At 42.1% G+C, this 25,344-nt stretch overlaps 1 protein-coding gene across 1 annotated transcript in view; it reads right to left on the bottom strand.

Annotated features, from left to right (window-relative positions):
- The window catches only part of VWF (von Willebrand factor), a 219,839-nt gene that overhangs the window by 149,234 nt on the left and 45,261 nt on the right, over positions 1 to 25,344 (bottom strand). The window contains exons 11-17 of the mRNA XM_089669873.1: positions 23,889 to 24,025; positions 17,753 to 17,891; positions 15,835 to 15,935; positions 15,168 to 15,363; positions 13,713 to 13,928; positions 7,113 to 7,353; positions 4,703 to 4,791 (exon numbers count right to left, since the gene is read on the bottom strand). Of these exons, the coding sequence (XP_089525999.1) occupies positions 4,703 to 4,791; positions 7,113 to 7,353; positions 13,713 to 13,928; positions 15,168 to 15,363; positions 15,835 to 15,935; positions 17,753 to 17,891; positions 23,889 to 24,025 (1,119 nt within the window). The remainder of the gene's footprint in view (positions 1 to 4,702; positions 4,792 to 7,112; positions 7,354 to 13,712; positions 13,929 to 15,167; positions 15,364 to 15,834; positions 15,936 to 17,752; positions 17,892 to 23,888; positions 24,026 to 25,344) is intronic.

Raw genomic sequence — 25,344 nt, forward strand, 5'->3', positions numbered from 1 at the left:
AAAAATACAACTTCAAAAAACGCGCCATGCCTCTTATGAAGTACGTTGGACTGTCTACTTTGCAAAAAGGGGTCATTTGGGGGATATCTGTACTGTTCTGACATTTTTGGACCTCAAGAAAATTAGATTGGCTGTCAGTACTTCAGGATTGATCAATATTCAGATCTATACCATAGTTTGTGAACTCTATAACTTTCCTACAAACTAAAAAATACATCCTAATTTGGGTTATTTTCACCAAAGACATGTAGCAGAATACATCTTGGCCTAAATTTATGAAGAACAATTATTTATTTGCAAACTTTTATAACAGAAACAAAGAAAAACGTGTGTTTTTTTCCAAATTTTTGGTCTTTTTTTGTTAATTTAGCAAAAAATAAAAACCCCAGCGGTGATTAAATACCACCAAAAGAAAGCTCTAGTTGTGTGAAGAAAATGATAAAATTTTAGTTTGGGTACAGTGTTGTATGACCGCGCAATTGTCATTCAAAGTGTGAGAGCGCTGAAACCTGAAAACTGGCCTGGGCAGGAAGGTGTAAAATTGCCCGGTATTGAAATGGTTAAAGTAAGTTGAACAATATACAGTGAGGAACAGAAGTATTTGAACACCCTGCGATTTTGCAAGTTCTCCCACTTAGAAATCATGGAGGGGTCTGAAATTCACATTGAAGGTGCATTCCCACTCTGAGAGACAGAATTTAAAAAAAAATTCAGGAAATCACATTGTATGATTTTTAAAAAATGTATTTGTCTTGCACTGCTGAACATAAGTATTTGAACACCTAAGAAACAGCAAGAATTCTGGCTCTCAAAGACCTGTTACTGGGCCTTTAAAAAGTGCACCTCTACTCCACTCATTAATCTAACTTAGTAGCACCTGCATGAGCTCTTTAAAGACACCTGTCCACCCCACAGTCAGTCAGACGCCAACTACTACCATGGGCAAGACCAAAAAGCTGTCAAAAGACACCAGAGACAAAATTGTGGACCTCCACAAGGTTGGAAAGGGCTACGGGGCAATTGCCAAGCAGCTTGGTGAAAATGCATCAACTGTTGGAGCAATTGTTAGAAAATGGAAGAGGCTAAAAGATGACTATCAGTCTCCCTCAGACTGGGGCTCCATGCAAGATCTCACCTCATGGGGTATCACTGATGATAAGAAAGATGAGGAATCAGCCCAGAACTACAAGGGAGGAGCTGGTCAATGACATGAAGAGAGCTGGAACCACAGTTTCAAAGGTCACTGTCGGTAAAACACTACGCCGTCATGGTTTCAAATCATGCATTGCATGGAAGGTTCCCCTGCTCAAGTCATCACATGTCCAGGCCCGTCTGAAGTTTGCAAATGACCATCTGGATGATCCAGAGGAGGCATGGGAGAAAGTCAAACCACCTGTAAATGAATTATGAATGACCTCAAAAGCATCTTAAACTGATGTTGAATGCAATCAAGATGCACCAGAAAGAACACTGCATTTGCCCATTGACACTATCACTAATATTGGGCACTCACATAAGCTATGAGTTTCAATCACTGCCTTAACATACAGGGTCATAGATTGGGGTTATTGGGGTTCCAACCCCCCCAACAATCTCCTCCCACCCCTGAGCATTTGTAGTCACTGCACAGCAAAATCTCTCGCAGCTGCTGCTTCTGACACTTGTCAGAACTGAGAGACAGGCATCAGCAGTTCAGAAGGAGGCTCTACTTATTTCATCTTCAGGTTAATTTGCATGACAAAGCCAAGGGAGGTCTTCCCCTCACTCTGAAATGCCTAGCCTGGTGAATGGATTTCTTGGAGATCTTTACTGGGGTAAGATCTGTATTGGGAAGAAGGGGGCATAATGAGGGGGTGGGGGGGATTGGTACTGGAAGATGCCGTACTAGTGTTGGAGGAGGAAAACTGTACTGTGGGGAGCTGTAGTGGTTCAGAGGAGATTTGCATTCAGGGGGAGCTGTACTGGCAAGGGCTGTGGGATCTCTACCGGAGAGCTGTACTGGTAGGGGTGGGGTGGAGATCTGTACTAGGGGATCTATACTGGTCGGAGAGGTAACTATATATTGATGTGTGGGGAAATCTGTACTGGGGGGAGCTGTACTAGTGGAAGGGAGGCCTATACTGTGATAAGCTATACCAGTGGGAGCTATGCTTTACAAAGGAATTACTGTACTGGGGGTAGGGGATCTGTACTGGAAGGAAATCTATATAGGGGGATCTGTACTGGAGGGAGATATGTACTGGGGGGGATCAATCTATACTGTGGGCTGAGATCTCTACTGAGGGGAGCTGTAAAAGGATGGGGGGATCTGTATTGAGGAAAGATCTGTAGTGGAAAGGGAGGAAATCTGTACTTGGGGGAGCTGTACTGGTTGGGGTGGGGGGGTCTATGTCGCAAATGTGCGCATCAGAGATGGACGCGGTTCAACCATTTTGTTAGGCATCTCCATTTTCTCTCCTCATCCTTCCCCCCTCCCTTCCTGAGAGGCCCATGTGGCCAGTATGTGTGTGAGTTACGAATGTCACTGGAGGGTCATAGGAGCCCCCAAGAGAGTTGGAGTCTCACTGACCAAAGAACCTGTGTAATTTCACACCTCTTAAAAAGATAACGGAGCCTTCCCAGGTGTTAAAGGCATTCTCAAGAAGCACACACCAGATAACATTTTTAAAAGATCCATTTTTCCCCTACGTCTCATATCTTGGAATATGAGAGACATATATAAAAGCCGGACATATCATCAGATGGATGATGAGCAGGTGAGCAGTTTGATGGGTCACTCGGGCGCACGAGAAAGCAGAGAAATAGATCTCGTGAACCGTTTAGCATACAACTTCATAATTCATATCTGGTCCTCAGAATTGTCTGCATAATAATCTACCCGCGGGTGGGAGGTCCCTGGTGTAGATGGAAGGTTATGGACCGGAATATGAGTTATGAAAGATGTTGGCTCCAGTTTAGGGCCCTGCCTGATGATTCCTCCCGAAACAGGGGATTGGTCCTTGACTTCAGAACCACCCCTGGCTGGGGAACACAAAAGAGGCTGTCAGGCCTAAGAAAGTTAAGTTGAAGACATCTCCCATTTTTTCCATCGTAACATAGGGAGATCAAAGCCCTTCTGCTCAGAAACTTGATCTGCTTACATCCAAGGCTTAATGGCAAGTATCTTAACCCTTTAACCACTTCCTGATATCTCTTTGCTGTGCTGCTAGTCTCTGTATGTTTATATATATATATCTTAGTTACATCTTTTTCTGTATGTTTATATATATATCTTAGTTACATCTTTTTCTGTAAATATTGTAATTGCACCCGTTTGACCTCTTAGTAATAAATCTTTCTTTCTGAAAGGGTTGAATTGTTTCTATAGCTTTTAATTGCAATTTATGAATCCCTGCCTTTAAAGAGAACGCTACTGTGTTTGTTTGAACCTCTGCATAACTGGCCTGTGGACCATTTTATACAGACGATTATATCAACCATTATAGTGTTAGAGCTGAACGCCGAGTTTCCTCTTTCTCTGATCAAAAAGGAGGTGGTGGCAGTGTCTGCATACAGTGAGGTCCCTGACCCAAAACCAACCTTTGGTTGGTTTTTCACCACTCCGGGCTTGCTCGAAAGGATAGGAGAAGTCCTATCCTTGTGCTTGAACTCTGTATTCTTAATACCCTCTTCTCCCAGTTGTAATCACAGTCAATCTCAAGGGAGAGTGATACACTCCAGACTGACCATGTGCAGTATTGCCCAACTCTGTTGCCAGTGTTCTCCTGTATTTCTGCCTAGCACATCACATGTACTTTTCCATTACCTGGCCACTTCCCTTAAGGCAGCTCAAAAGTAACACAGGTACAAAGAACATGGCATTGCCCACAGGGTTGGTCTTCTTCCACACAAATAAAGCTTCTCCCAAACAACAACACATAACTTGGCTGCATGGGGAAACCTTTCTATCCTAACATCGATATATCTGGCATTATTTATTAACAAAAGTGCATGGAGTAATGCTGTGTACTGGGTAGGACTACAGCTTGTTATCACATTACATTACACATCATATTACACACTTTGTGTCTCTGAAAGATAGCTTAAAGATAGCTCAATGCTGGAGTTAGGAACATCTGACCAGAATATTATCTGGAACTGGGAGTTTTTAGAGATCAAAATTATGTCAAAAGATCATGTCAAGCAATAGGTTATCTAATGCAGAGATGCCATATGCCCTACAAGCAATATAAAGGTTAATTTTCAGATAAGAATGGAACTTTTAAATGGGAAAATGGGACAGTCCAGCCAAGTTTATACACTCACTGAAGGGTCCATTTAGAATGTGGTAAGAACTTACTGAGCCTATACTACTGCTCTTTACAAATGTGCATTTGGGGCCCTAAGGCAAGTGGACATCAATAAAAATGAATGAAGTAAAAAAAAAAAAAAAAAGTCATGTGACTGGTATACTAATATACTTCATGTAGGCACCTCAAACATATATTTAGCTGAGCGGTAGGGAAGTCCACTGTAAAGATAACCTTTGGCACAGTTGCAGTGTTTCCTGGAAAGTATTAACAATTCATAGATTGAGCTGATGTAAATTGCTGTGTAATCTGCAGAATCAGAGGATGGTATATACTGTATTGTTCCAATGATTTTTGATTCTTCAGAGTGACAGCGCTTATCATGGATTTTTAACACTTTACATAATACTCACCTCTTGCAGATTGACTAAAATATGCATCTGCATAATATGAGCCAGGGATGTCAGTAGCAATGCAATGCATCAGTCCTTCTTCACAGTAACTGAAAGAGACAATGGCCATTCAAGTTACTACATCACCAGATATGAGCTAGATGCAACATGCAAGAATCAATCAGAAATCATCTGTCATTGTCCTGAATTTCTCAATGTTCAGAGGACTGAAACTGAACTGTTTTGAACTAGTGCAGAGTGTTGTTCTCTGTATCCTGCATTGCAAACACTCAATGCACTGGGTTTGTTTCTAAAGAGCATGATCACTTTACTTAGTGAAAAAGGGTGAAGCTGTGTTCATTTGACTATCCAATCATGCACATGAGAAATTAAGACAGTGGGATTTTTGTTTGTCCACTATTTGATGATTAAAATTAACACATTGTTTTTAGTTTGTTTGCAGCTAAGGGAATGGGAAAGGAAAGGAAAAAGAGGAAAGGAAAGGAAAAGGGGAAAGGAAAAAGAAAGGAAAAGAGAAAGAAAGGAAAAGAAAAGAAAAAAAAGAAAAAAAGAGAAAGGAAAGGAGAAAGGAAAGGAAAGGAGACAGGAGAAAGGAAAGGAAATGAGAAAGGAAAGGAGAAAGGAAAGGAAAGGAAAGGAAAGAGGAAAGGAGAAAAGAAAGGAAAGGAGAAAGGAAAGGAAAGGGGAAAGGAGAAAGGAAAGGGGAAAGGAGAAAGGAGAAAGGAAAGGAAAGGAGAAAGGAAAGGGGAAAGGAAAGAGGAAAGGAAAGGGGAAAGGAGAAAGGAAAGGAAAGGAGAAAGGAAAGGAAAGGAAAGGAGAAAGGAAAGGAAAGGAAAGAGGAAAGGAGAAAAGAAAGGAAAGGAGAAAGGAAAGGAGAAAGGAAAGGGGAAAGGAGAAAGGAAAGGAAAGGAGAAAGGAAAGGAAAGGAGAAAGGAAAGGAAAGGAAAGGAGAAAGGAAAGGGGAAAGGAAAGGAGAAAGGAAAGGAAAGGAGAAAGGAAAGGAAAGGAGAAAGGAAAGAAGAAACGAAAGAGGAAAGGAAAGGAAAGGGGAAAGGAGAAAGGAAAGGGGAAAGGAGAAAGGAAAGGAAAGGAGAAAGGAAAGGAGAAAGGAAAGGAAAGAGGAAAGGAGAAAGGAAAGGAAAGGAAAGGGGAAAGGAAAGGAAAGGGGAAAGGAAAGGAAAGGGGAAAGGAAAGGGGAAAGGAGAAAGGAAAGGAAAGGAGAAAGGAAAGGAAAGAGGAAAGGAGAAAGGAAAGGAGAAAGGAAAGAAAGGGGGAAGGAGAACGGAAAGGAAAGGAGAAAGGAAAGGAAAGGAAAGGAGAAAAGAAAGGAAAGGAGAAAGGAAAGGAGAAAGGAAAGGAGAAATGAAAGAAAGAAAGAAGGAGAAAGGAAAGGAGAAAGGACAGGAAAGGAGAAAGGAAAGGAAAGGAGAAAGGAAAGGAGAAAGGAAAGGGGAAAGGAGAAAGGGAAGGAAAGGAGAAAGGGAAGGAAAGGAGAAAGGAAAGGAAAGAGGAAAGGAGAAAGGAAAGGGGAAAGGAAAGGAAAGGGGAAAGGAGAAAGGAAAGGAAAGGAAAGGAGAAAGGAAAGGAGAAACAAAAGAGGAAAGGAAAGGAAAGGGGAAAGGAGAAAGGAAAGGAAAGGAGAAAGGAAAGGAAAGGAGAAAGGAAAGGAAAGAGGAAAGGAGAAAGGAAAGGAGAAAAGAAAGGAAAGGAGAAAGGAAAGGAGAAATGAAAGAAAGAAAGAAGGAGAAAGGAAAGGAGAAAGGAAAGGAGAAAGGAAAGGAGAAACGAAAGGGGAAAGGAGAAAGGGAAGGAAAGGAGAAAGGGAAGGGAAGGAAAGGAGAAAGGGAAGGAAAGGGTAAAGGGAAGGGAAGGAAAGGAGAAAGGGAAGGAAAGGAGAAAGGAAAGGAAAGGAAAGAGGAAAGGAAAGGAGAAAGGAAAAAGGAAAGGAAAGGAAAAGGAAAGGAGAAAGGAAAGGAAAGGAGAAAGGAAAGGAAAGAGGAAAGGGAAAAGGAAAGGAAAGGAGAAAGGAAAGGAAAGAGGAAAGGGGAAAGGAGAAAGGAAAGGAAAGAGGAAAGGAAAGGGGAAAGGAGAAAGGAAAGGAAAGGAGAAAGGAAAGGAAAGGAGAAAGGAAAGGAAAGGAGAAAGGAAAGGAGAAAGGAAAGGAAAGGAGAAAGGAAAAGAGAAAGGAGAAAGGAAAAGAGAAAGGAAAAGAAAGAGTAAAAAAATGTTTTATTAATATTTAAGTCCTTTCACTGCCACTGGGTGGTGCTGTGTTACCACAGTCTGCATATAACAGAAAACTATCAGGAATAATATACAGATACACTGTAGTCTAATGGCGTATTTTTTAAATTGGTTTGGATTTATGTTGTGTAAATATCTCAGATGGGGACAAGGGCCCTTTACATACCACATGGAATGGTGATTTGAGAACACGTCTTCAGGCTGGAATAACTCTCCATCATAGTAGCACTCACAATCAGATTTAGGTACACATTCTCCAAACTCGTTGGCGTAAAGACCGGCAGGACAGTAACATCCTTCCATACAGAACTCTCTGCAGTTAGTATCAGGGTGGGACAGGGACCGACAGGTCTTATTGCATGGACTTCCACACTCCTGGTAGATCTTTCCCACAGGGCACACAATTGCTGTGAAAACAAGGCATCACATTGAGATCCAGTCTCTGAAAATAGACCTGCAACCTGCGTCTGTTGCCTCTAACAACCAATGAGTTCCAAGGTTGCTGGGGCAGATTAAAAAAAATAAAAATGACTGCTTGCCAAAGCTGGCCATACACTAACTAGTAGATATTTAAATGAGAATATTCATATGGACATTTATACAAAAAACTTTGTATATCCATGACTGGACACATGTTGTTCAAAAATGTCACTTGCTTTTAACATTGGACTTTAGAATGAATGTAATTTCCCGAATGAACACCGCATACACTGTTTAACTGAGAAAAATTTTCCATTCTGTTCTTTCAAATGTACTTGTCACTGGTTGAAAATGAAAGTCGCTTTCACCACATTAATGATATCAAAATCAAGCAAATGTTCTCAAAATGAAAATTATCATGTATGGTCAAGATCAGAGGCCCCAGAGGACCTTTCAGACACATCAGCCCTGATCCATGAAGCTGCAACAGCATGTAGGACACCTTAAAGTGTATTTATGGTCAAAATGTAAAATCATGTAGCACTACCCACTTAGGAGTCGCTGAGTTATTTTCGGGCTGCCTGTTGTTCTGGACCCCTCTCTGAAAGCCTAACCCCTACAGACACCATGAGATTCCTTTAACCAGAGTAAATTAATGCCAGAAAGTAAATTTACACACAGATTAAAGTAAACGGATAAGAGATTTATATTAAACTTCAATGTAAACTTGGTTGAGCAGTACAAACTGGTATTGATACTTTGTATGGCAAAAATTACTCTTAGCAATTCTAAGCAAAAAAGTAACACATATAGCAGAAGTTCAATCAATGTTAGCATGCCTACTTTTCAGAAACTAACCCAATGCTTCCGACCTGAGGTGATGGCAACCCCAGTGAGCAATAAGAACTAACAACAATGGGAGTAGCTTACTTTGGGACCTCAAGATCTGAAGGCAGTGTTTAGATCTGAGATAAAAGAGCTCTTTGACCAGGGTAGTCAATGTTCATTTAAGTACAGTGAGAGGCTCTCACTGGGGCCCAGTTGGTGCACAAATAGGCAGGGGTGGAGGTGACATAGTTGATAGTTCCTGACAGAATGGATACAAAGGGGAGGTATAATAAAGAACAAGGACTTTACCTTTTTGTGACACTTAACTTGCGTGTGTCTCCTGTGCTGGGAAAAGAGCAGCTTTTAAGCAAATAAAGTGGTAAACTGGCAAGAGGGCTTGTTTGCAAAAGGGCAACTCCATTCTGGGATGCAGTGACCAATGGCAATGGTGGCAGAGGTTTTTTTTAAGAGGATAGGCCAATGGTTCAGGGAGCACTGATGTGGTCTGGCCTGCAGGAGGCATGCACTGCGATCAGCTCTGATGATTTAACTGCACTGCAAATGTGTTCAACAGTAGCGGCTATGGGAACTAGGCCTGAACACATATTAACCTCCCTAGCGGTCTGATTATGTCAGTATTTCTGTGCTCAAAGCGGTACATTTTTTTGCATGGAAATATGTTGTTTTTTTTATTGTAGGCCTGTAATTTTTAGGAATAACTAACTGAAATCTGTCCAAACAAGAGTCTAGTAAACATCCCGGGTATGTTAAAATTTTAAACACGAAATCATAAATGATAATTTAATAAATAATCATAAAAAATAATAATATAATAATACATTTAATTCAATAATATAATCAAACCAAAAACACTGAAATTTGAAATATAGCGCCAAGTTCGCACATCACTAAGCTTAGTCGCAAAATCGCTTTCAGTGTCTGATGACGAATTTCCCACGAATCATTATCATTCAATTCTGCAAGTGGTTCTAATTTACTATCGCTGTTCTCTAGCTGGTCTAAAACCTAAAGGGACACTTTTTGGACGCCATGGACATTTCTCAGTTTCAAGACAGAAAGAACAGTAAAAATGCAGGCAGGGCACAGGACAAAGCACTCGGGACAAAATGTATGTGAAATGGTTTGATACAGTAATGTTTTACTATGTGATTTTAGTGTATTTAGCGAATGTCACTTTTTGACATTTTTAAATTTCCCACCAGTTCCGTCCCCGTACGTCCTGACGTCGCAGGGAACGGAACCCGGAAGACAGATGCCAGCATCGGCCGGAGGACATTGCCAGGGACGCTGCAGGGGGGACATCGCGGGAGCGCAGGACAAGGTAAGTGAAACAGGGATCCCGGAGCAACGCTGCAAGGTATTCCCAAGTGTATCTCGGGGTTACCGCTTGTGGTGCTGAAACTTTACCCCGAGCTACACTCGGGAATACCGCCAGGGAGGTTAACTGAATGCAATGTCCACAACAGTGTACAAGCAAAGTTGCAGGTATGAGGAGAATGTCAGTGTTCTCTTGCTTAACTGGTGTATGGGACTCTCTCACCCGATCAGTGGCTTCCAGCAGGTCCTGGCTGTCTCTCTCTCTTGGCAGATGGGGGCCCCCACAGGTTCTCTGGCCTCTTGTGCAGCATTCCATCTGGTGACTGCGCTCCAGGTCACCTGCTGGTGGATTGTCTCACAGAACAAGGTGGCAAGGTCAGCAGTCAGCAGTTCCTCCTTGCTTCTCTTCTCTCTGATTCTGCAGCCTGGTCTGGTTCTCCAGTAGTCGGCACCACTCTCTCTCTCTCCGCTTCCTCTCCCCAGTTCTCTCCCCTCTCCCTTCCTGTCCAGTACCCCAGGCTTCTGTATATTTATGCCCCCACCCACACGCCAGCACTTCTGGGAAAAGTAGCCCTCTGGTACACTGCTCCCCAGCAAAGTCCTGCTATTCAGCATACAAGGTCCATGGGGTTGCTCTGCAGAATGTGAGTGCACATGCAGGACACTGCCATTTGTGTTGTGTTTTAACATGCTGCTGCGGACATTACAGCAAGAGTGTTACAGGTATATTCCTTCCTCATAGTATTTCAATTATTTCTAGCCTACTCCTATTAAACTGAAATATCCTAAAGTTTGTAAACTTACTGTGTGAAGATCCCACATATTTGCTTCATGAATTCTGTGACACATAGTCACTTTGTACTGTGAGTAGGCACTGCTGTGTCACACATTTCACAGAGCCTGCCTTCTGAACTACAGAGGTGCTGAGAGGAGGAGTTTCAGGAGGTGGAATCAGTACAGCAATCACTGCTTGAAGGCAGCAAGGTACCATGGGACATGTAGTCCTTAGAAATTGAAAGTAAACAGCAGAGGAAAAGCTGCAAAGTAAGCAGGGAATTCAGGAAGTTGGGGAAAGAGATCATCAGCAGACAGGCAGCGCTCACAACATGAAAGGAGATTATAGTAAAATTGTATTGGATTATAATCTATAACTATTGATTGTATTATTGTTACAATGCTGATGTTTTAAAATGAAATTGTTGTGTTATGCTGTGACCATAGATCTCCTTTAAGGTATGCTAAAGTGATATTTCAGCTTTACAAACCAGGTCTATTGGGAAAGCACAAAGTACAATGACTCAAAACAGGCAATCAGAAGCCATCAATTCTATTCCATCCAATATTTGTGAACTCCAGATTAACCATCATCCCAGCCATGCTCCGTCTCAGGCAGCTGATATTTTGAATCATTTGCCAATTGGCTCTGATACATTGGTTCAGGGAATGAGAATTAGGACAGCCTAATTGTAATGGGAACAGCGGTGTTGCTTGTTGTAGAGGACTGACATTCTCGGGGCTCTTCAAACAAGGGCCTTTTCTTTATACAGCTCAGAGCCCTGCTTCTAATGTCCACCATTGATAGTGACAGAATGTGAGATCCTCGCTGGCATCGTCAGAGCTCCAGGACCGGCTAGGGCACTTATGCAGCAAAGCTTTATTTCCTTTTTATCCCCTCTTCACACAAATCGGAGTGATCAGTGTCCAGTTACACTTAGAAGTACTTGTTATTATCCTGTAGTTAACCCCTACATGGCTCAATAATTGCCCAAATAAACACAGGAAAATAGACTCCTTACCATTGCTAGACAATGGTTGGACACCATTATAAAGTGTACCTCCAGCCCGATTGTTTATGAATAAAGTAGGAAAAGGTTAAAACATGTTTCCATTTTTATTGCCATTATGTTCTCATTTTACTGATTTTCACTTATTCCCTGCCCCATAGTGTAGTCACCAGGACAGGAAGTGAGGGGAAATCTGTTTAGCAAAGGCAGAATTGCAAAAAAACTTTTTATTAGCAAACTGAACGAAGACTAGATTCAAAGAAGAGAAAAAAGGAAAATTAAAAGAGAAGTTTTTTTTTTCCCCCAAATCATACTTACATAGGTTGATGCAACATTGGTACGATGCTGCATCTCTAAGTGTGAGAAGTCATCACATGATCACTGATCGCTGAGTTCTCACTGCCACTGTGAGTAGAGAGCTCTGCCCCTCCACGCTCACTGGAGTGCTGGGCTGTGGAGGGGAGGGAGCGGCTGGCTCAGGCTGCTCCGGACTCTGGGGTGGATCCCGACTTTAAAGTCGGACTCTTTCCCCAGCCTAGACTGGTTGTTGGCTGAAAACAGGTCACAGGAGTGCAGAACGAACTGTGATCCACAGGACAAGTACAGCCAAAACAGATTTGGCTGTACTTCTCCTTTAATGACTGTAGTTAAAAGGATGAAAAGTATAGATGGACCTTAATTAAACTGTTACTGAGGGTAAAGTTCTGCTTTTTTTTTTTTTTTATAAAAAACATTTAATACTTACTATATCTGTGTAGTTTTATTGCACAGAGCAGCCTAGATTCTCCTCTTCCCTGGTCTCCTGCCAAGTGCCCCCATAGCAAGCTCAGCCATGCCCCCTACTCCCTCCTCACTGGCTGTTATTGACAGCAGGGAAAGTCAACTGCTCCCGCTGTTGTGTCTGAGCCAATGAGGACGGAGAGGAGGCGGGAGAACTGCTGCTCTCATGCACATCACTGGATCAAGATTGGGCTTTAGAAACATTTTAAACCATAACTGCATTTTCAGTGAAATCAGCTAAATGCATCAGAACAGAGGCTGTTGAATTCAATAAAGCATTTATGGCATTTTTTTTCAATACCCTCAATTCCTTACCTACTCTTATTTCAGGCAAGTATGTTTATTAGTTTTAGTAACAGTACTGAAGGTGCAACAAATTCAGGCAGTTCTTATTATTACTGCTATGGCTGCAACAAATTTTTGTAAAAATTACCGCCAGTTCACAGAAGAGGAAACTAGTTGCAATTAAGACCAGCTATATGCTGGTATATAGAGAAACATCTGTGCTTGAAGTGAGGCATGCCCTTGCTGGGAAGCTTCTTGGGTTGGACAGGGCTCAATCTCCTGGCTCATTCAGCTATCGGCTGGAAGATTCCCTGGCCCAAAGCTGAATGTAAACAAAGTAGTCGAAGAGGGTACTGGTGATGCGATTACTGAAATATAGTAATACATATTTTTTGGAAATGGCACACTACAGGGAAGTCCTTCAGTTCCCCATCACGCTGCACCCACCAAACTAAAAAACTCCTCAGCTGTGTGGTGGCCACAGTGGCCAGGTTAGGAGCACACTGAGGAAGGACTGTCTAGTATGGACACTCCGATCTCACCTCAGTGTTGACCTTCAACAGATTTATGTATTGAATGGTATATGATTCTGGTGCAAGCATCGACAATTTTGGTGCAGTAGCCTATTGGAATACTGGAATACTAAACAATGTACAAAACAGTCACAATCTGAGTAGAAAAGCCTCTTGCCTGCCATCATGCTGCAGAGAAGGTTTTTTGCTCTCTGTGTGGAAGCAGTGGTCTCTCCACCTCCGTGAGTCAGAGCTAGGACTTTACAGTCAGCAAAGCATTGGTATATGGCATCACCCACATGCCCCTCCATATTCAGAATTATTGAGTATTTCCTTTGGCTCTTGGTATTTAAGGAAACAGAAGAGGAGTGAAGCAAAGGTAAGTATTTGCTGCTGGGGGGGGGGAGGTTTACTGAAAACATGGTACTTATCCCTGAATGGGCATGACAAATATTTGATTTAAATTGCATTTTAATATAATTTTAAGGGGCAAATTATTTACAGTGCTGCACTCATTACATTGTTTGGAAGTATGCCATGTTTTCCTGGAGGATAATGAATGAAGAACATGTCTAAATGAGCAGGGACATCAAAAACCCAGACTTGACCCAAGGGTCTGATTTTGTATAATGCCCTCACTGGATTATTTATCTCCCTACTAATCCCAAAAAGTCAGGAATATGACTACAGCTGAAAGTGATAACTGTTCATCCTTTGGTAGTATGCTGGAAAATGCAACATTTCTGTTTTTCTAGCTTAGTGATTTTTTTTTTAGTAATGGTTAAAAAATCACATGCTAACACTTATAGGCAAACTTACAGCAAAATTCAGGTGTTCTCCATTCTATAAGTACACCTTTCCTGGAACAGGCAGAGGCATAGCTTGATAAGGCAGAGCAGAGGCATTCTTTTCCATTGGAGCAGGCACAGACATCGTATCGGCAGTTCTTCAGATATGGAAGGGGGTTGACCTCATTGTGACATGGCTGGAAGATGAAGTCCAACAGAACGGAGCAAGCTTCTTCAGCAAATCTGGCTGCAGAGAGCATAAGAGAAATATTTTATATCATTATGACCACATTATCAAATATATAGAAATTACATTTTTTGACAGTTTTTGAAATTCTATTTACAAGATACATTTGTAGAAGATAGGAGACTTTCTTCCTATATCAACCTTATATGGGATGAGCCAAACAACACAGTTGGATTATTTTATTTATTTATTTATTTATTTATTTATCTAGTTTATATAGCGCCAAAGGGTTTGCTCAGCGCTGTACAATAGAGGGGGGGACAATACATGAAACAGTACAGTAACATCAAACAGCACACGAGGGGTTATAGGGCCCTACTCTTTCGAGCTTACAATCTAGGAGGGAGGGGGTAGAGGTACAGGAGGAAATGGCTGTGGGGGGTGGAGTGGTAGGAGGAGGGAAGGGCAGCGGCTGTTAGGTGAGGGTGGGGTAGGCTTCCCTGAAGAGGTGGGTTTTCAGGGAGCGCCTGAAGGTGAGGAGGGAAGGTGACAGTCTGGTGGATTGGGGTAGTGAGTTCCAGAGGATGGGGGAGGACCTGGAGAAGTCTTGCAGTCGTGCGTGGGAGGAGGAGACCAGGGAGCAAGATAGAAGGAGGTCCTGTGAAGAGCGAAGGGTACGGGTAGGGTGGTACCTGGGAATCAGGTCGGTGAGGTAGTTAGGGGCAGTCTTGTGAATGGCCTTATAGGTCAGGGTGAGCAATTTGAATTTAATGCGTTGGGCAATGGGGAGCCAGTGGAGGGAGAGGCAGAGGGGGGTGGCAGAGGTGGAGCGGCTGGTGAGGTGGATGAGTCTGGCAGCTGAGTTCAGGATGGTCTGAAGCGGGGAGAGTTTGCACTGGGGTAGGCCGGTGAGGAGGGAGTTGCAGTAGTCAAGGCGTGAGATAATCAGGGAGTGTACGATTAGTTTAGTGGTGTCTGGGGTAAGGAAGGAGCGTATCTTGGCGATGTTCCGGAGGTGGAGCCTGCATGTGTTTGTGAGTGATGGTCCAGTTTGGATCAGGATTATGGTCCAGTTTGGATCAGGCCAGCTCATAGATAGTAAAATTTGATAAATAATGAACTAATCTGCAAGACCCAGTCTTCCTTTTTTTTTATATTTACAAACTGTAAACAAAAAAACACATTTCTTTAACCACTTGCCCTCCAGAGGATTTACCCCCCTTCCTGCCCAGGCCATTTTTTGCAATACTGCGCACATAAAAGTATGAGAGGTTATTTTTGTACCCTTTCTACCATTACCTCTTTTGGGGTTCAAAATGCAAGGGTCTGTGTCTTGTTTCACCAAATCTACACAGTCACCGCTGAGCTTCCAGGAATTTCCAAAGTCCTCTACGCTGGCCTCAACAAGTCCATTTGGTGGAAGAAAATCATCACGCTGATTTCCATTATAGTTTCCACAAAGACCACTGGTGGATTCTGTATAGACTGGAGACAACTGAAAATGGAAACAAGAAAAACAAAAATAAAGCTCAGGCAGTAGGTTCTAGTCATGATGTCCAAAGAGATACTACATTGGGGATAAATCATATATACAGGATTCCTAATTAGGGGATTATTAATTATTTCAGGATAGTGGGCAAAGCCATGCAAAACATTCCTTTTGATTCCTCTGAGATAACTGTACCTCCAGAACCGCTTGTGTATAACAAAGATACAACTTAATAATATAGAGCTATGCACATGTTTAATATTGGGACAATTTGCTTCCTTTACCTCCACCTCACATTACCTTCTTGGGTTACATTACACTACATTCCTTAAATAAAGAGCTACCACAAGAAAGAGAGAATCTGATTTGTTGCTAGGTACTATAACAAAAGATTTTTATTCCAACACTGTGATAAATAAGTACCCATGTTTTCAGTAAAGGACATCAATTAGGAAAGGTTCAAAGAATGCAATTCACCTTGAGGAGAAGTTTACCATGGCCATCCCAATCAATCTGGAGGTCCTCGTGGTAGGAGAGCTGTACTGATGTCAGTGCTGTAGTCTGGATGCGGAGGGAACCTATTAAATGTCAAGAGAGACTAGTCTGTACTTATCTGTAACTTTTCAATACAGAGCAATACATATATTTCCAGGACTAAAAACTGCAGGCATTGGCTCTTAGAGGTATAGAGGCAAGTATAATAGTAAATGTTCATATTTATCACACAGAAGGTGTGGCAGCACCCAGATATTGCAGAGTTCCCCTTTAAATGTTAACATTTCTAACAGCCTCTGTTCGCAAGGTCATCAGCTCACTTCCCCCCTCCCTTATTTCCTGTGAAGTAATGTGTTCCAATCTGTAGCTGATATTCTTATCTGTAGCTGGTATTCAAGGCCATGTACTGCACAGTTTAATAAGTCTTTTGAATGTACAGAAAGTGAAAGAGGAAATATATGCATTGTGATGTAATTGTTGGTATATACACCATGTAAGAGGCTTTTGAAGGCACTTAGCTTTGCAGACACAAGTCCTTGCTAAGTCTCAACCAGCGCTGGTTAAATAAAAGGTTTGTTTTCCTCAAGTTCATGTCCGGGGTTTTACCTGGTATTCCCAAAGTTGCTACTACAAGGGGGCACACAATTTAGCCCAACTGAGCTTTCATTTTAAAGGGTTAGTTCACTTTTACTAAATAACTGCCTATATAGATAAGGGGTGTCTGTAGATAAAAACAAACTAGGCAGCCCTGACTAAAGTTGAATAATACCCTTGCTATAGGTGTAGGCTATTTACGTACGTCATGAAGCCTGACTGGAATACTAAGTGAGGCCTTGTCATTACTGCCACCTCCACCATCACAGGAGTGAGCTCTCAAATGCTGAGTTCAGAGCTACTACATCGGGGGAGAGAAAGACCACGTGAGGGCCTCACTTGGCAACATCCTGGAAGTATTCCAGTCAGGCTTCATGAGGTACGTAAATGGCCCACACCTATAGCAAGGACATTATTCAATTTTAGTGTGAGACACACAGTATGTTTTTATCCACAGACGCCCCTTACCTGCATAGACAGTTCTTTGGTGAAGGTGAACTATCCCTTTAAATCAGCCAAAGTAGAAATTTCTGCCCCCCCTGTCAGCATTCTGTAGAAAAAGACCTTTGCTCTCTGAGGAGAAGCAGAGGTCTTTCTGCACATGTCCAACTTGCCCTCTTCAGAGTCAGAACTAAAGCTCTCCAATTAGCAGGGAGCGTGAACTTTGCCAATTGGAAAGCTGTAGGTCTGAGTCAGCAGGGGTTAGACTTCTGCAGAGAGACTGCTGCTTCCCCACAGAAAGCAAGGGTCCTTCTATACAGCATGATGGGAAAGGAGAGGATTTTCTTTTTGTGGCTGCTTTATAAGGAAAATGAGTTATGTATGGATCAAAGGTTGCCTTGATTTCTGCTGAATTGGCCAAAATTGTCAAAAAAAGTCAACATTTCAATCAGTTTTCATTTGTGGAAAATTCTTGGCCGAACAGAGGTTGCAGCCAATCAGATGCAGACACTGTTGGATTATTCTAACAGCTGTCAGAATGAAGTAGCAAGCAAGCTGTTTATTTGGCTCATGTTCATTCTAAGTGAGACTATGAGCAGGTAGGTAGGTGTATGTTATTGCTGAAGATGCAATGCATGTCTATCCTGCAATAAAGAGCCAGCCTGCACACAGTTTTTTAATTGGAGACTTTGGTCCCGCTATAAGACTTTGCACACCTTTTTTGATGCAAATAGAAAATATTTAAAATACTTAAACTGAAATGTCATTTGGGTTTTATCATTATCATACTAGAAGTATTTTTGTTGGACAACAAAAGTAAACACATATTTCAAACTACAGATAACACAGTGAAGGGTGTATTTACCTTGCAGCAGCGGGAGCATAATATCTTGCCCATCTATGGACACTCCTCCTCCATGTTTGAGTTTCACTGTTATATTATGCATGTCCAGGAGACGGATAGAAGCAGACCGGGTGCACACAGCATCTGGGTCATCAGCACACTAGAAATAAAACATTGTATCATTCTTTTAATAATATTTACACCCTCAAAATTAATGTGAAAAATTAATTTTTGAAGGAATGCTATTTCCCAAAACAAACAAAAAACCACACATAACCCACACTTACAATTATTTAAAATATAGTTATCACCCTTGTAATCTCTCCTCCATTCACATCATTGACGTGTAAATATTAGTTGGCCTGTAGGTGGCACTGTTTCCATCTATTTAAAATTTATAAATACACTGCTCAAAAAAATGAAAGGAACACTTTGAAAACACATCAGATCTCAATGAGGAAAATTATCATGCTGGATATCTATACTGATATGGTCTGGGTAATGTGTTAGAAACTCAAGGATGCCCCATCGTTTGATGGAAATGAAAATGATCAACCTACAGAGGACTGAATTCAAAGACACCCCGAAAATCAAAGTGAAAAAATGATGCGGCAGGCTAGTCCATTTTACTGAGATGTCATTGCAGCAACTCAAAATGGTCCTCAGTAGTTTGTATGGCCCCTATGTGCTTGTATGCATACCTGACAACATCGGGGCATGCTCCTAATGAGACAACGGATGGAGTCCTGGGGTATTTCCACCTAGATCTGGACCAGGACATCACTGAGCTCCCGGACAGTCTGAGGTGCAACCTGGCGATGTTGGATGGACCGAAACATGATATCCCAGAGGTGTTCTATTGGATTTAGGTCAGGTGAGCGTGGGGGCCATTCAATGGTATCAATTCCTTCATCCTCCAGGAACTGCCTGCATACTCTCCCCACATGAGGCCGGGCATTGTCGTGCACCAGGAGGAACCCAGGGCCCACTGCACCAGCACAGGATCTGACAATGGATCCAAGGATTTCATCCTGATATTTAATGGCAGTCAGGGTGCCATTGTCTACTCTGTAAGGGTCTGTGTGTCCCTCCATGGATATGCCTCCCCAGACTATCACTGACCCACCAGCAAAATGGTCATGCTGAACGATGTTACAGGCAGCATAATGTTCTCCATGGCTTCTTCAGACCCTTTCACATCTGTCACATGTGCTCAGGGTGAACCTTCTCTCCTCTGTAAAAAACACAAGGTGCCAGTGGTGGACCTGACAATTATGGTGTTCGTGAGCACAGGGCCCACTAGAGGATGTCAGAACCTCAGGCCACCCTTATGAAGTCTGTTTCTGATTGTTTGGGCAGAGATATTCACACCAGTGGCCTGCTGGAGGTCATTTTGTAGGGCTCTGGCAGTGCTCATCCTGTTCCTCCTTGCACAAAGGAGCAGATACTGGTCCGGCTGATGGGTTAAGGACTTTCTATGACCTTGTCCAGCTTTCCTAGAGTAACTGCCTGTCTCCTGGAATCTCCTCCATGATCCTGAGACTGTGCTGGGAGACACAGCAAACCTTCTGGCAATGGCATGTATTGATGTGCCATCCTGGAGGAGTTGGATTACCTGTTCAACCTCTGTAGGATCCAGGTATCGCCTCATGCTACCAGCAGTGACACTGACCCTAGCAGAATGTAAAACTAGTGAAAAATAGTCAGAAAAGATGAGTAGGGAAAAAAATGTCAGTGGCCTCCAGCTGTAAATCCATTCCAGTTTTGGAGGCCGTCTCATTGTTGCCCATCTAGTGCACCTGTTGTTAATTTCATTAACACCAAAGCAGCTGAAACTGATGAACAACCCCCTCTGCTACTTAACTGACCAGATCAATATCCCAGGAGTGTAATTGACTTGATGCTATACTCCAAAAAAAAAAGTGTTCCTTGAATTTTTTTGAGCAGTGTACATTTGGCTTGTGTAGCTTTAGCTCAAGCCACATCAAGAATACAGAAGTGGCATCAGATCGTGATAATGCTCATATGTCTTCGTTTTTCATAATAATTGCAACTTCTTAAATAATTAATAATAAATAATTGCAGCTATTAAAATTATTAATGGATTGATTAATACAGAGTTGCTATATTAATATGGTTCTTGCATATAGTGTTAAAGCGTATCTGCCACACACTTTTGAAAAATAAAAATGGGGTTGATATACTAAAGAAGTAGAATATGATCATTTAGTTTAGTCAATAAGATGAAAGTATTGGGGAGATTTTCTAAAACTGGCACACTCAGAATCTGGTGCAGCTGTAGCCAATCAGCTTATAACTTCAGCTTGTTCAATTAAGCTTTGACAAATAAAACCCCCCCAAAAAACTGGAAGCCGATTGGTTTCTAAGGAGAGCTGCACCAGATTTTCTCCACTCTATATGTAGTAAATAACACCATGTGTTCACTTTGAATACTCAATCATGTGCATTATCATTATTCATTAACCACTTCCTGTCCGGACACTTTTACCCCTTCCTGTCCAGGGCAATTATTAGCTGTCAGCACTATCACACTTTGAATGACAATTGCGCGGTCATGCAATACTGTACCCATATGAATTTTTTACCATTTTTTTGAGACAGATAAAGCTTTATTTTGGTGGTATTTATTCACCGCTGGGATTTTTATTTTTTTACTATGTAAATGAAAAAGTCCAAAAATTTTGAAAAAAAGTGTTTTTTTAAATAAAATTTTGCAAATAAATAATATTTCATCATAAATCTTAGCCAAAATTTATTCCGTTATTTTTTTAGTAAAAAAAAAAAATCCAAATTAGTTTATAACCAAAAATTATAATTTTTAAACATTTTTTTTTACATTTTATTTTATTTTTTTTATATTATTATTATTATTTTTTTTTTTTACATACTGTCACCCTAGCAGTACAGTGTCACCATGGTTCTCCATCCATCGTACAGAGGTCCCGTCCGACGATCGGTGTTTCACTGTGTCCGGAGGACACAGCGGGTACCGGATCGCGGGAGCGCGCACAGCTAGAAAAGGCAGGTGCCATTTATGAACGGCAACCCGACCCTGGACTGCCACCGCCCTGCCATTTATAAACAGCAAGTGGACGGCAAGAGGTTAAGCTAAGTGAACATTTATTTTGAAAATCAAGAATGCTGTACTCCTTTACCCTAGGTTCACACCTAAGCGTTTTCTGCAGCGTTTTGCATTTTTCAGAAACACAGTACAGTCCATTTAACACGATTTCCTATGGGACATGTTGACATCTGCACGTTTTCACCCGATGCGTTTTTTGGAAAGGGTCAGGGACTTTTCTGAATGCAAAAAGTTGCGTTTTTGGTTCTATAGACTTCAATGGAAACGCTGCAGAAAAGCATGTATTGTGTTTTTGTCAAGTTTTTGATGTGTTTTGCATTTTAAATCTGCATAGCAACAAGAAAAATTCAAAAAAGAAAAAAAAAAAAAAACTCAGCAAAACATAAACATGTCAAAAATGCAAGTGCAACAACACAAAACGCAATGCATAAACGGCTCAAACGCAACCTGCGTAGGTGTGAATCTAGCCTTAGTAAATCAGCTCCAATGTGGCTTAAATATCAATTCTGTAGCGGCTGGTGACATTGCTGAGGCAAGTCGGTGAATGAACTGTTATTGGCCCTGTCCTACTAAATTACTGTTTCCAGTATGACGAATGATATGTGCTCCTTAATAAGGATGTTTGTTGATGCTGATAGTGCCCAGACATAAATCAAATCCTGGTCTGTTTATACTTTATCTCCAAGCTTGGATCCTCTGATGTAACATTGATCTGTACCGGGAATAACAATTACCTATACCATCAATATCAATATAACAGGCAATCGCGTATACAATTGGGTGTCACAGTGCTTTGAAGACAGTTGCCAAGTCTAAAGCTGCAGTTTATTCTGCTTTGAATTTGCTCCCACCCATCAATGTGCCAACTGAATTTTTATATCAAACCTGTCAGCGTGAGGAAAGTACTGCTGAGAACCGACAGTTGTCAGAGGAGGGATCGGCACTGATCATCAGGGCACTGATGATCAGTGCCCTGATGATCGGTGCCCAGCAGTGCTACCCAACAGTGCCGCCCACCTGTGGCCATCAGTGCCACCCACCTGTGCCCATCAGTGCCCATCAGTGCATCCCAATGGTGCTATCCATCAGTACCACCCAGCAGTGCCACCAGTCAGTGCCAAACAGTGTCACCAGTCAGTGCCATCAGTCAGTGCCACCCAGCAGTGCTGCCAGTCAGTGCCCATCATCAGTGCCAGCTCATCAGTGCCACCTATCAGTGCCACCCATCAGTGCCACCTCATCAGTGCCTGTCAATCAGTGCCCATCAGTGCTGCCTATCAGTGTAGCCTCATCAACACACATCAGTGAAGGAGAAAAATTACCTGTTTGCAAAATATTATAATAGAAACAAAGAAAAACTTTTTTTTTCAAATTTTTTGCTCTTTTTTTGTTCATAGCGCAAAAAATAAACCACCCAGTGGTGATTAAATACCACCAAAAGCTCTATTTGTGTGAAAAAAAATGATAAAAATTTCATATGGGTACAGTGTTTCATGACAGCGCAATTGTCATTCAAATTTTGACAGCGCTGAAAGCTGAAAATTGGCCTGGGCAGGAAGGGGGTATAAATGCCCTGTAGGCAAGTGGTTAAAGAAAAGGATTTGTCAAAAAGATAAGGAGACAGTTAAAAATGCATAGGGACACAAATCTAAAAAATGAAATTTCTCCAAGAATGGAGTAAATATTGGGTCTGCTCAAAGACTGAAGGAAATTTGCTAGAGAGAAAATACAAACATTTAATGGTGTTTCCAAATCTTAGATACTCTGAGTTTTCATATTCCATTCATAGTTGAAATTAAGCTTTAGCTATTTGAGAGACCAAGAAGAATTGCTTTAGAACCACCAAGCCAAGGTGAAAGCTGAGGATGTATACATGATACCTCAGCATTCAGAGACCTGTAGGAACTTTGGTTCAGGATTTGTATCTGATGCCAAGGAAGCACAGGCACACCAATGCATGTGTGCACTGCAGTACCCCATTCTGACCAGTACATGGTGTAGTCAAAGTGGGAGTGAACAGCCACAGAGAAGGAAGAACTTCAGTCCAGCAGGATTACTAACTGGCAGGATCAAGGACTGGTAGTTGCACATTGAAAGTGAATGGGTGCCACCAATTCCTTATGTAGCGCTACCCCCCAAGCTCTGCACAGCCAGGCAACTTACATTTTCTGCACTTTCTCTCAGAGTCAGCAAAACAGCCCTTGATCTTGTTTTTGTTGATTTTATTAGGGGTTAACAACTTGGATGGGGTCTAGAGGTTTAAGGGATGCCTGAGGAACTATAGAACTTTCAGGACAACTTCCTAGCAACAAAATGTACAAAAATGTGGACACAAAATAGCAACAGTCTTAGTAAGGAGTCCCCCATGGTGAACCTTTTCAGACCCCAGATGTCCTGAGACTGCCCTGGGCAAGGATTTCCAAGATCTACAGCTGAGTAATCTCAAATGAGAACTAGTTGGGTATTGCACTTGAAGGCCCTTTTGTGGCCCAGGGGGTGTAGAAGTACTCACACTGCCTTTTTGCTGTATCTTAGTGGGTTAGCTGCTGCTTTCCATGCTCCAGCATCTTCCTTCAGTCCTTCTTCCACCTGACTTCAGCAACTCCACTGCTGTTCAGGCTGTCTCACATTTAAGGGCTGTCCCAGTCACCATGCCAGGCCTCCCACCTGGGGATTGGCCAGGTTCTCCTAAACATGCAAATTCAGGCCTCCTCCCCTCTTCCAGAAAGTTTCAGCAGTTTCTAGAAGGGTGGGAGGGCTCCAGAAGCCCTGACCTGTAGATCCTCCCAGCCTGCCCTGAAGTAACCTCACTGCCTTACTCCCAGGCTGATGCATCCCAGGCTTCTAACAAGCCTCTAACTAACCACAAAAATCCTATCTACCTAGAGAGCGCTACCCATAAAACACTAATGTCCTGACCCTCTGCCCTGCTGTGACCATTTTAAAAACGTTTGTAGCCCTTTGTAGGAAGAGAACAGATTCAGTTCCATTAAACTTTATTGGAGCTTGGGCTTGATTGGCTGAGCTCTTCTCACAAGTAGTAAACGGTCTTACCTGCACAGTCTCTATAGCAACAGAAAACGTGTTGTCCGCAATGTCTTTGGCCAGTAGGTAATGGCAGATCCCACTGAAAGTAAAATATTTGTTGTCGAAACTTTTGAAGTGACCCTGTCCTGTGACAAAACATTCTCCTGAACAGAAAGGAATAATTTCATTTTATTAGCATGAATGTATAAAGTATGATTTTATAGCATGAAAGAAACTATACAAAATAAAATGTTTCAGATACTGTAGATATTAATGTAGGCTTTTTTTTTTTTACAAGATTTCATCCCTTGTGAGACTCATTAGGACACCAGGAGAAAAAAAAGAAAGAAACTGGGCCACCCACTGCAGCCAATAAGATCATGGTTACATAGTTAGTCTGGCTGAAAAAAGACAAAAGTCCATCCAGTTCAACCATTACAAAAAAAAAGTTATAATCCTATACCTTAAATTGATCCAGAGGAAGGCAAAAATTCTAGTGTGGCTTTGAAAATGCAAGCAGTTCTCTGATTGGTTATGTTTTCTAAAATAGGTTTTATGACCTAGGCCAGGGGTGGGCAATCTGCGGCTCTCCAGTTGTTGCAGGACTCCATCATGCCTCTGCAAAGTCATAGCTGCAACTGTCAGTTTTGCAATTTCTCATGGGACTTATAGAGTCCTGCTTGTACCAGGGGCGGACTGATCATTTGGAAGCTCGGGCACTGCCCGAGGGCCCGGGGTCAGTAGGGGGCCCCATGAGATGCCCCTGGTACCTTTTTCATAGGCTTTTTTGAGTTTGGGCAAGGACACAGGGGCCCCATGATCCCCTATTGTCCGGGGGCCCCATGAATTGTCAGTCCGTCCCTGCTTGTAACGTCCAGTCTTTGCAATGCCTCATGGAAAATGTAGTTCCACAACAGCTGGAGAGCCGCAATTTGCCCAACCCTGACCTAGGCCATGTAGAAATGTAGTAGACCTTCAGACAAGAAAAGAACTCCTGAAATGGTTCCTTGGCTTCCAGCTCAGTTGTGTTTGCCTTGTTTTCAATCCAAGAATTGTGAATTAAAATGAGGACATCCATATCCCTGGTCTACACCCTATTCCAAACACTTGGGGGTCTCTTTATTAAAAAAAAAATTGCTTTGCAAAATTCTCATCATTTGTGTAACAAATAGTACCCATAATGTTTGTAATATATTGGGCAGCACAGTGGCTAATTGGTTAGCACTTCTGCCTGGCAGGACTAGGGTCATTGGTTCAAATCCCAACAACAGCACCACCTGCCTGGAGTTTGCATGTTCTCCCTGTGCCTGCGTGAGTTTCCTTCCATACTCTAAATACATGCTCGTAGGTTAATTGGATCCTGTCTAAACTGGCCCTAGTATGTGTATGTTGTTGGTTATGTGTTAGAGAAGACACTGGTAGTGATGAGGCAGAACTCTGTTTTACTTGTGTGGCTTAAGTTGCAAACATACAGAACACATTT

Source organism: Staurois parvus, unplaced genomic scaffold (genome assembly GCF_062004578.1).
Source record: "Staurois parvus isolate SC_StPar_1 unplaced genomic scaffold, SC_StPar_1.0 ptg000010l, whole genome shotgun sequence".
Lineage (NCBI taxonomy): Eukaryota > Metazoa > Chordata > Amphibia > Anura > Ranidae > Staurois > Staurois parvus.